Raw genomic sequence first — 12311 nt, forward strand, 5'->3', positions numbered from 1 at the left:
TTTTTCAAATTACAATTCATGTTCTCATTTTCATCCTTTTTTTTTGACTTCTCTCTCTCTGTTTCTTTCCACATACTCTTATCATTTCCATCCCTTTCCTTCGCTTACCGCTTCGTCTAGATCTACTGCCTTGCATGATTTGTCAGAAGATGAGCTTGAACATGCAACCCCTGTCATGGTGCTGACCCCTTCTAATAGGGAGTCTGGTAGGAAACAAGTAAAACGAAGGTTTAGGCGGAAAAGAGAGTCTGGAGACAATGGTGATCATACAGAAAAGGGGAAAGACTGTAAATTACATCCCAAGGCTGCAAAATCCAGCTGGAATGCATCTGATTCGTCATCATCCTCAGATGAGAGTCAGTGGGCTCAGGCTAGGAGGAGAGCAAGAGAAAAAGCCAGAATGTCCAGGAGAGGGAGAAGGATTAAGGGATCATGCAGTAACCAGGATGGGTCCTCAAACAATAATGCTGTTGAACTTGTCACTCTGGGGACAATGGGGAAAAAGAAGCAAGAGGTATCTGACCCTGAAAATCCTACTTTAAATCATCGCAGAAGAAGGGTTCCGAGGTTTAAGGAATCACAGTCTTCAGTATCATCTCAGGAAGCAAAGATCTCTTCAAGAAAATGTGGAAAAAGCAAGGAGAAAAGCTACTGCAGAGATCGGCAGCCTGCATCTTCTTACCTTAGACGCAATAAAGATATGAAGGACTCCTTTGCAGAGGCAGGCTCTGGCAGTGATGCTCTGGCAGTCCCAGATAATGGAGCACCTGTTGGGGCAGGGCCCACTGTGACTGATGCTGTTCAGAAGCCTCCAGTGTTGTATGATGACTGGTCTGATGATTTAGAAGTATGCAGGTTAGTCCTCACTAAGAAAGATTTAACGTTCTTACGCGGAATTTCTCACCACCATGAGCTACGTGCCCTTCTCTTGACCGCTTTCTGTCACTGTTTCTCTGTCGTAAACTGCTAGACAGGCTGTAAGAAATAACACAAAAACCTCTGCTATAGAGAAGTTAGCATGTATCGGTTTGAAGGTACATTTCTCTTACTTAAAAACAGTAATTCTGCAAGGAAACCAAATGTTTTTCTCTGCTAGGTTTTACCTTATGAAGGTGGACACAGCATGCACTCTGGCAGAGTATGGCTGTGTTTTAAATCTGCAGCCAGAACCAGAGAATGAGGCAGAGTGCCAGGTAGCTCAATACAATGGGATACAGAGTTTTTCACTCTGAGGTGATCAGTTCAAATCTAGCTTTGGTCCCTCTTTGTCACTTTTCATTGACTTACATGGAGTAAGTTTATGGTCTTGATTCAGTGTCCTCTAGAGCTGCCATTACCACAGCAATCTGATGGATGGTGCCTGCAAAGCAGACTTTCCAGTCAGGCATAAGTTGTATGGTACTGTATGGTACTGTATGGTTGTATGGTACACCGCTACACTGTGAACATGTAGAGGCTGTTTGGTAGCTATCACAAAGATTGGAACAATACAAAAGGATGCTTGGGCAGAATAAGTTTCAAAATAAGCTTTGAGAACGAAAAAGCAACTCCAACGGTTCTCTCTAGTTTGGAGAAGAATTGGCGTCTGACAGTTTGATATCATTGTGGTGAAGCATGCTATCAAAAGGTGTGCATTTTTCCCTGGAAATAAGGGCAAGCTGGCTGCTTCTGAACTCATGCCTCAATTTGGAGTTGAAAACTGTGGGGAATTGAGTTACTTAATGTGGTGGTAAATGAAAATGTGCTGTCCCGTAAGTTTAACAGAACTGAAACAAGTATTTCTTTTTTTTTTTTTTTTTTTGAAAACTTGTGTGCCAACATTGACTCTCATCTACAAAGTGTAAATGAGGATCAGACTTAGTTTCTTGATATGGTAACCAAAAACTTCTCACTTTTCTTTGCTGGGAAGAAATTTGCATGGAAATGTAAACAGTCAGAATGAGGAAGTTGGGTATACCATGTCATGCAGTTTCACAGTATACTTCAACCTAGCAACACACTGCGAAGATCCTAGCGTTAAAAAGATAAAGGATAACATGCAGGCATTGTGCTTTTTCATAGCAAGAGAGAGAAGCCATTACTTATACGGCTAGTGCCATGCACTCTTTGTTACACTTACCAAGCAAGAATGGGTGTTTCAACTGTCTGACCATTGTCTGACGTGACAATTTAAGAGTCTTCTGAGTAAAGTCCAACTGTGTCTGTACATCAGCTTGCACAATGGGACCACACCACAGGCTTGGGACCTCTTTACCTTACCACTACTGCTGTTTCTTTGTATTTCTGTAACTGTGTTATATGTTTTTGAAGCACTTGAAGTATGTCTGCATGGTACGGTGGAGGGAGGTGCACAGATAACTACTTCAACAGCTGCAGAGTTGTCTTAAGTTTTTGAACGACTAAGCCAGCATGTATTGAAGATCCACTGTAGTAGGGACAGTACCTAAATAATAGGGCCACTTAGTCATTATTAACTGAATATAAACACTCAAAAACAGAAATGAAATTATTTCAGTATGGGTATTTCTACAGGCTTGACTATACCATATAAAAAAATCTAAAAGGTAAATTAAAGTCAAAGCTTTGTAACTGTCTCATATAGATTCATCCTCACTGCTGCCTGAGTCCATAAACTTAGACATTGCTTTCAGACAGAATGTGGGCTCCAGTCTTCTGTCTGTCTTCTTAACCCATTCAATTTTATTATAATAATTCAGACACTTTTTGCAAGACTTGAAGCTTGTTCAAGGATGGAATTTTTGGATGTGCATGCAAACATTTCTGCTTGGCTCTTGTTTAGTAGAGGAAGGTTGACAGCTTTTGATAGGGGTTGTTCCAGTGCTTGCTGTCCATGGAGATGCTCTTTGAATGACAAGAGTTAAACTCAGCTTGGCCTGTTGTGCAAAATTTGTCAAGAATCATGATCTTTTCTTCATTGTCAGGGTAATGCTTTATTATTTGCTGCCATTACTTAGGTGTATTGTAATGATGATAATGCATTGAGGAAGAATGTTACAAAATCAGTAGCATGTTAATTTCTTGTAGCTGGTAAGTTATCTTACAGTTTCCAGACAGCTGAAGAAAAAGGAAGACATGTTGTTACTACTGTAGTTTCTGGTTTCCAGGACAGGCCTATGCACTTTGTTAACTCACGATCTGTGGCATTTTTCTCTTCATATTCACAAGCTTGCTTCTTGTGAAAAAAAAATAATTTGCATTTCAACAGTGATTTGCATGTATACAGTAACCACTTTTCTATGTGAGAAGTATAAGAAGCTTTTTTGTTATAATTGTTCTAAGACTGGAATTACAACAGCTGTTTGTGATGTGGAAATTATGTATTCTTGAGGTGTTTCTTCATCTTTTCATCAAAAATATTCCTGTTTTCTAATTGATATGACAAAACCATCTGAGAGGAATGTCCACACACTTACCAGATTGGGTGAGTGTGTGGAAGTAGCAGAGGAATCTTAAACCTCTCCTGGTGCCAGTTATTTTGTCTCTAAGTGTTTGGGTAGGTAATTTTTTATTTTATTTTAATTTTTTTTGCTTTACTTCTTTGGGAATTACTGGCAGTGGAACACGTTGATATGTGCACTTAAGGCTGTAAGCAGTTTCTCCTATGAGCATATAGCTGTATGAGTGGGAATGCGACAGGACACATCCTGTTCTAACATAAGCACATTAGTGACAAAGAAAAAAGTGTACTACTGTGGCACAATACATGCTTCAGCTAGTCTAACGCAGACCTCTTGGTCACTTCAAGTGAGACATTTCCCCTTCTAGTGTCACTGTTTCTCAGTTTCCAAAATGATGAAACAATGACATGACATTAATGATGATTTTTACAACACTTTCCCTGAACTAATTCCTTTCTTCTTGAGTTCATTAGAAGGCAAGGTTTCTGCTTTTGTGATTATGGACAACTACATAAGTTCTGGCAGTGTGAGTTGTAATAGCACCTACTTTTTATTTATTTATTTGTGTATTTTTGAGTTTCACAAAGTAGGCTTTCGAAATCATACAGTTCCCCTTTTCCTAATTTGCCTTGTTTCTGAGATTTTCCTCATGTATATTTTACTCTGCAATTTGCCATGTGGCTTGAGGAGCAACCTTAGAAGTATCATCAAGGGTAATCTCCATGAAGATAAAAGCTGTGTTTGGGACACAATAAAGTGAATGGATTAGGAGGATTTTGTCCCATCGTTTTTCACATAGGAACTACCAAGGAAAGAAGAAGTGTTAGTTGATATTACAGTAGCAGTTAGTGTATCATAAGCGTATCATTTGTGTATTGACACTGAATTAATGGTGTGGTATATTTATTACTTATGATGGAAGAATTCTGTTTGACTAGTTATGTTTTCAGTGGAAAATCTTTTTGTAGCACTAATGCAGTCATTGCAGCAATAACACTGAACTATAGTTAGCTGAAAGAAGTCACACACATATAAACAAGATGGAATTCCTCACTACGAAAAGGTACATATCAGAAGTACAATGCTGATTTTTTAACTCCACGATGACTCTCTATGTAGTCAGGTAAAGGAATGACATCATTAGATGATGATAATTAGAAATTACTTTTAAATAGAGCAGCACATACATGAAGACTGTTAAGAATGGCTAGAAGTAGTAAGGGAGTTAATGAGGTTGGTTAAAGAAATCTGCAGAATCTACTTTAAGTATCACTTAAAAATCAGCTTTAAAAAGCTAGAGAATTGTTTGAAAGGCAGTTATAAACTTAGAAGATGATTAATATGGGTATTTCTGTGTGTTAACACAACCATAGATAGGAAGAAATGGTGTACATTGCCCTTGACAAGAGACAGTAAGATTAAGTAGTTTATCTCTGTGAAATCAAGTGTTTTAACATTTTTTTTTTCCGTGATAGTACTTTGCAGAACCTGCAAATGTGCAGGTCTTGCACAAAAACCTTAGGTCCTCCATTATTCATGTAGCAGAGTGCTCGAGAATCAACAGGCAGAAAGCCTCTTGGGAGGGAACAAGTCTTCAGAGATTGGACTTGAGGAAAGAAGAGAGAGATAAACAGAGGATAGATGTATAGACTTGAATACTACCATTGAAAGTGAATACTCATTTGAAGTATTTATACTGAAACAGTGAAACTGGATCCAATAAATAATTGAAACTGTAGCGCAGAATACACGGACTTGAAATACTATCCAGATTCCTCAAAAATCACCAAGAAGTGAAGGATGCTGAACTGCCAGCCTGTAGTGTTTAACTGAAGAGGGTGTTTAACCTGCTCCTCTCTGGGATGTTAGCATCTTCCTCAGGGTCTCAAGATGATACATTCCCTCATTAGGAGCCAGATCTCTGAACCTTGTCCTGCATGTTGGCTGCTCAAAAGAATTATTGTTGCTGCCTACTTTCCTGTTTAAAGCCTTCTTTTTACAAGGTGACTTTTTTATAGGAATCTCCTCGCCTAGATGATGGTCTAGTGGTTCATCAGCCTATGAATCAGTATGAAATCCTGGTTAATTCTTTTCTTTGCCTGATGGTTCAAAGCCCCATCTGTCACCTCTTTAGCCATCTGGTTATGCAGTCTCTTTTGGAAGCTCTCCATGGTTTGGAACAATGCAAGAATAGCTGAAAGCAAGCAAGCATGTCTTTGCTGTGGTTAGGGTCACATACACAGGAAGAAGTGACTCCTGGTTTCTGTTTCTTTCTCTCAAAACCTGTTTTTTTGTTTTGTTTTGTTTTGTTTTTTTTTAATCTACAATCTAGTTAATGCAAATAGTTTTAATAGCACTGCATCCTGCCAGTAAGTTTGGATGAGAGGAGGTTTTAAGGGTCCCATTATTAAATACTGAAAGATAGTATGCATTCTGTATGGAGCTTAGTTATTTAAAGATTTGACTTCAACTGGGCAGGCAGAAAGAAATCAAAATCCTTTTTTAAATCACAGTCCTTAGTTTCTTAGGCTCATGTTCAGTGTAGTAAATCTTGTCTGACACATATGCTGAGATGCAGTGACAGTGCATCTGAGGCAGAAATTACTTATAACTCTTTAGATAGTTAGATATCCTTTTTATCACCTATAACGGAATATTAATAGAGGACAAGAAATGTTGACAAAATAAATGATATAGTGTGCTTTTGCTAATGTAGTTTGCTCTTGGGTCTCTTAAAATTTTGATCACGTTTAGAGAAATCAAGAGAAAGCTTTGCCTAAACTGTTATGAAATTATACTGGTGTGGTGCAACATTTTGAAAATGTGTTTTTCTCTAGTCAGATAAAGGCAGCTGACTGTATGGTATAATGGAAGGGCAGGTTTGACAGGGAAGAGGTATACAAATTGATTACATTCGGTATGCAGAATTAATGTGCTTCATTCACACTACGTTTAAATGGAGAGGAAGACCAATTTGGCATTTAGATCACTTTATGATTTAACAGTGGAATAAAATGGAAATGAGATCAGAAAAAAAGAAGCTTGCAAAATAAAAGCAAGAGAAACATGGCATGCTGTAGTCAATTGCTAGGTGAACATATTTATTGATTTTTTTGTTGTTGTTTAATGATAAATTATGCAGGAACAGTGTTAGATATTTTTTCAGTTTATTTTTTTACAGTTTTATTTTTTGAGTTACTTATTTTCTGTGAGTTCATAAAGTGTTTGCTTTACAGTTTTAGGTTCTAGCTATGGTGTTCTGTAAGCACCATATTAGCTGGCAGAAAGAAAATACCCTTTTGGGGACAGATGAACAATTTTTTTTTATTTTTTTTTTAGACTACTAGACAGTAACAAGCTATTTGGGGAAATCTTTTGCAAACCTGTGGAAATATTTCCTTTTGGTCCAATTAAGTTAGCCTAGGAGCACATGGTAATTCATGCTGGCAGCTATTAATCTGCACAGCCAAAACCAACGCTAGGGATTCACTTCATCCAACATTTTTCAGCTATGCTCTTTCTCCCTGAAATAAGCTCTCTTCAGTAACAGTTAGATCTAGCTATGATATGTATCCATCAGACTGGGTAACAATCTAGCTTTGCATAATCATTATGAGTCCAGATATGCTTTCCTGTGATGGGCAGGATTTTGACTGTGTTTTCAGTCCTTTCTCATCTAAAATAATATTATTTCTGGAATATCCTCCTTAAGCATGTTTATATAGAGAAACTATTTTCGCATTTTACTAGGGAGATCTATTTGAAATGTGAAGGCATTTGTATTCTACAGGTAGATTTCCTGAAAGAAAGAAGAAAATGAGAGTATGGGTATTGGGCACTTGCATTAATTTATTATTATGCTTTTGGTCACAGTGTGTAGAAAGTGGCAGAAAACGTGCCAATCACAAAGCTCCTGCTGATTTTGTTACTGAAGGGATCTCCATAAATTCAGATAAGGAGCCTGCTTTTAAAGCCTGCTTTTAAAGCAAATTTGTTCAAGAATGGCTGAGGTTGGCAGGGACCTCTGGAGGTCATCTGGTCCAATCCCCCGGCTGAGCAGGGTCACCTAGAGCAGGTTGCACAGGATGGCATCCAGGCGGCTTCTGAATATCTCCAGAGAAGGAGACCCCACAACCTCTCTGGGCAGCCTGTTCTAGTGCTCTGTCACCCTCACAGTAAGGAAGTTTTTCTCATACTCATCCAGAACTTCCTGTGTTTCAGTTTGTGCCCATTGCCTCCCATTCTGTCACTAGGCACCACTGAAAAGAGTCTGTCCCCATCCTCTTGACACCCTCCCTTCAGATATTTGTACACATTGATCAGATACACTCTTAGACTTCTCCAACCTAAATAGGCCCAGCTCGCTCAGCCTCTCCTTCTATGACAGATACTCCTGCCCCTCTAAACATGTTAGTAGCCTTCCGCTGGACTCGCTCCAGGAGATCCTTGTCCCTCTTGTACAGAACTGGACACTACTTCTGATGAGGCCTCACCAGGGCAGGGTAGAGGGGCAGGATCACCTCCCTCAATCTGCTGGCAGCATTCTTCCGAATGCCGCCCAGGATCCTGTTGGCCTTCTTGGCCACAAGGGCACAATGCTGGCCCATGGTCAGCCTGCTGTCCACCAGGACTCTCAGGCCCTTCTCCACAGAGCTGCTTTCCAGCAGGCCAGCACCCAGCCTGTGGTGGTGCTTGGGATTATTCCTCCCTAGGTGCAGGACCCTGCACTTGCACTTGTTGAACTTGATGAGGTTCCTCACTGCCCAAGTCTCCAGCCTGTCCATGTCCCTCTGAATGTCAGCACAGCCCTCTGGGGTATCAGCCATTCCTCCCAGCTTTGTGTCATAAACAAATTTGCTGAGGGTGCGCTCTGTTCTGTCATGCAGGTTATTGATAAGTAACCAGAACAAGACTGGACCCAGTACTGACTCCTAGGGGACACCACTAGCTACAGGCCTCCCATGAGACTGCACTGCTGAACACAACCCTCAGAGCTCTGCCATCCAGCCAATTATCAATCCACCTCACCATTAACTCATCCATCCCACACTTCCTGAGCTTGCCTATGAGAATTTTATGGGAGACAGTGTTGAAAGCCTTGCTGAAGTCAAGGTAGACAACATCCACTGCTCTCCCATCATCTAGCCAGCCAGTCATCCCATCATAGAAGGCTATCAGGTTGGCTAAGCATGATTTCCCCTTGGTGAATCCATGCTGACTACTCCGGATCACCTTCTTTTCCTCCATGTGCTTGTGATTGTGAGGCTACTTCCAGCTGTCTGTAGAAGGCTTCATCTACTTCCTCTTCCTGATGAGGTGGACTGTAGCAAACACCCACAACGGTATCAGACATGGCCTGCTCTTTAATCCTTATCCATAAGCTAAATGAGGGTAAAATATGCTTTGGTATATTTTTGAGAAAGTCTATGAAAGGTGTCTGCACTACCTTGCTGTAGCTAAACCCTTTGTCTATAGGCAGTGGCCAAAAGTCCTTGAAAATTGTATTGGCTGTTTGGATGGCTTCATACGCGTTGGTCTCTAATACACTGAAGGAGTTCTGGTAATGCAGGATTGCCACAAACTTTTTTCAATCAGTGTTGTGCATAACGATGAGATTCTTGTATAGCTTGAAGCACAAGGATGGCCATGCTGATTCATTCCTGTCCTTAATCAGCCTGCTTTGACAATTGTCATCTACGGAAATCAGCTATATAGGTAATGACATAGAGGAGTGCTTCCAACTGATTTTCACAATGCAAACAAGACTCCTGCATTTTCTACTTTGCTACAGCAGCACAGAAATTGGCCTATTTTCTTAATTACCAAAGAGTAAAGTGGATTAGTGAAAGACAGGTTAGGATAACTGCTGTTTTTCCAATGACGGTAGAGATGAGCAGCTATTCTCTTTAATGAGAGCAAAATTGTTACCTTGCATGTGAAGAAAAAGCTTCGAACCTGTTGGAATCTATTTGTATCTCTTGAAATAAGCAGCTCAGGTGGTGAGTAACCACTTTAGAGTACCTAGCATTTCTAGATCGTAATTTTGGTTGCTGTGATTTTGCCAGACTATACCACTGTGAGGGAAAACTTAAATTTTCCTTGTGAAGTCTTTGCTTAACACAGATTGTAGTTGTCCTTTTAAAATGAGGTTATGTAAGAAGTGTTTGTATGGAAGAAAAAAAAACACCTTAATTCCATGAGAAATGAAGGACAGTTATCCACGATATCTTGCTGCTTTTCTGAAAAAGAACCTAAATCCAATTAGCATGTGAATGTCTACAAACTGTGCCCATCTCACTTCGCACTTCCCTTCTTGCCTTATAACTTTTGCAATGAACAGGACGAGGGGAAACAATGGAAAATACTTCATTTTCATGGAATTAAAGAGAGTGCGACAAGACAAAATTCTGAAGACGGCCAACTTTTGAGTTCCTTACTTAGCATTGCTGTGGTGCAGCCCTGTCAGGCAGCTCAGCACCCATCGTCTGCTTGCCCACCCTCGCCAGGTGGGATGGGGAGAGAAAGGGAGAGGTAGAAGTGCGAGAGCTCAGGGCTGGGGCAGGGACAGCTCGGTGGGGAAGGCAGAAGCTGCGCGAAGCAAAGCCCGACCGGGCCCCACTGGCAGCTTCCCACCGGCAGGCAGGTGCCAGCTGCTCCAGGCCAGCAGGGCTCCTCACGCGGGGCGGCTTCTCGGGGAGACAAACGGCGTCGCTCCCAACGTCCCCCTTCCTCCCCCTCGGCCCCGGCTGTCATGGCTGAGCGTGAGGCCGGGCGATGTGGGACATCCCTTTGGGCAGCCTGGGCCAGCTGTCCTGGCTGGGTCCCCTCCAGCTCCTGGGGCACCCCCGGCCCCTCGCTGGCAGGGCAGCGCGAGGAGCTGGGAAGGCCTCGCCTCTGGGCCAGCGCTGCTCTGCAACAGCTGAACGTCTGCGTGCTGTCACCACTATTTCATCAAAAATCCAAAACACAGCATTGTGTGAGCCTCTGTGAAGACAATCAACCCATGACAAGCAGCATCTCGTGATCTGAATAAATAAGAAGTTTATATATGATATATATATATATATATGTCAATTATATATATATACATGTATGATGTCAATATGCCCTTCAGTGAAGAAGAAGGTGTAACTTAAATTACTAGTATCTTCACTTACTCCGTTTACATAGTCATTTTGGTACAAAGTTTAGTATGTCACATACAGTTTCTCAATCAAGCATTATCTGTGAGACTTTCAGCATCATTTGGTTATGCCTTAAATACAATTAATATTTTGAAAAAAAACTCCCTTGGGGGGAGGAGGTAGAAGAGGTTGGATGGGGGGAAGGTGTTTTTAGTTTGCTTTTATTTTGTCACTGTTCTAGTCTGCTAGTGATAGGCTATAAATTATATTAATCTCCATACATTGAGTCTGTTTTGCCTTTGACAGTTCCTTTGGGGAAGGAGAGTGAGAGAGTGGTTGTGGTGAATTTAGCTGCCCATCAGGGCTACCACACATTTGTACTTACATCTCCCTCTAAAAATTTTATGAATTGAACAGAAACATAAAATAGTTCAGGAACTGGGTTTCGTGTAGGCAACGTACAATAAATCTACAACAGTTTTTATATGAATTATGCAAAATTCTTCACAAAGACTGATTTTGTTTTCAATTTAACATTTTTGATTTTTGCTGAAAATATGTTTTTCTTTTTGCTAATTTATTGCATTATATGAACCTGCTATGTAAGAACACCCTTTTAATATTTTTTAATAATTTGTATGCACAACTTTGGTATAAATTTCTCCATTTGGTACATTTGTGTGCAGCAGTCGTAGAAGCAGTTCTGTGCTAGAGAAAGTTTACTGGGAAATTAAAGTACTGCCATATAAAACAGAAACTTAAGCTTAAGAAAGACTGCATTGTTAGAGTATTCTTTACTAAAATTTCATAGTGAGCTTTCTTAAAAGAAAAATACTTTGATCTCATTGTGTAGGGGTGTGTCTGTAGCTGTGTATAAAATAAAATACGTCTGTCTGGCTCAGATGATCATCTAATAGCTCTCTATATATACTCTGTTGTCTGGTGTACACATGGTTTTTGGAGCCTGGCCTCAGCACAGCCATGGTACTCATCTTTTTCCCTTGACAAGCAAGGCAGGCATCTTTAAAACACTAAGCTGCCAAACCTACAAAAAAATATGCAGGCTCAGTGCATGACTACAAAGGGATTCTAACTAAAGGGATTCAGTCAGATAGCTGACTTCCTTCCCTCCCCTCCATTTCCAGATAGTCAAAGGTATTGCTCTATAATGAAGGCCATTTTTTCTAGGGAAAGACTAGAAAGTTGAGAAAAGCTGAGTGTGCAAGTTCTGTAGGTCTGTCTGAGCAGGTAAAACTGCAGCTATTAACCATGATCAGTGGAGTGCTATAACTTGTAAATAAATCATTATAGATTTAGCTTTTTATTATTATTATTTATTTTTCGATTTGTAGTGGAGAGGTTTTTTTCATTCAATTCACTTCTGAAGTACGTAAGCAAATGTTACTTTCAGGATGAGGTCAGGCCTCTGAAGTGTCTGTGTCATGGGTGAAAATTGTGAACAGCTGTGATCATGCAAAAATAGGCGACTAGAATTGAAGTTCTCTGCCTCCCACCTGGTTTAGATATGCTTCAGATAAGCCTGTGTTTTGTATCCTTACCTCAGCTCTGTTTGCACAGCGTATTTTTCAAAACCATTTTTTTACAGTTTATTTTCTGTGATTTGTGATGATTTTGATATACATGGTAAGTAAATACAACAAGGGGCAAAAACACTTGAAATTCTGTTTCAGTAGTCATTCTAAGAAAGTTAGTACAAGCTATCTGGTCCAAGTCTGTAAAAAAAAATTAAACAGCTAGCCAACAATTT

General features: G+C 40.3%; 1 protein-coding gene across 9 annotated transcripts in view; it reads left to right on the forward strand.

Annotated features, from left to right (window-relative positions):
* The window catches only part of MARCHF1 (membrane associated ring-CH-type finger 1), a 236410-nt gene that overhangs the window by 195198 nt on the left and 28901 nt on the right, over window positions 1-12311 (forward strand). For 8 of the 9 annotated variants that reach the window (XM_040554929.1, XM_040554927.1, XM_040554928.1 and 5 more), the window contains one exon: window positions 121-855. The exons of the other annotated variant lie outside the window; for it this stretch is intronic. In XM_040554929.1, the coding sequence (XP_040410863.1) occupies window positions 121-855 (735 nt within the window). The remainder of the gene's footprint in view (window positions 1-120; window positions 856-12311) is intronic. 9 annotated transcript variants of the gene reach the window in all.

The sequence above is a fragment of the Cygnus olor genome, chromosome 4, assembly GCF_009769625.2.
Source record: "Cygnus olor isolate bCygOlo1 chromosome 4, bCygOlo1.pri.v2, whole genome shotgun sequence".
Taxonomy (NCBI): Eukaryota; Metazoa; Chordata; class Aves; order Anseriformes; family Anatidae; genus Cygnus; species Cygnus olor.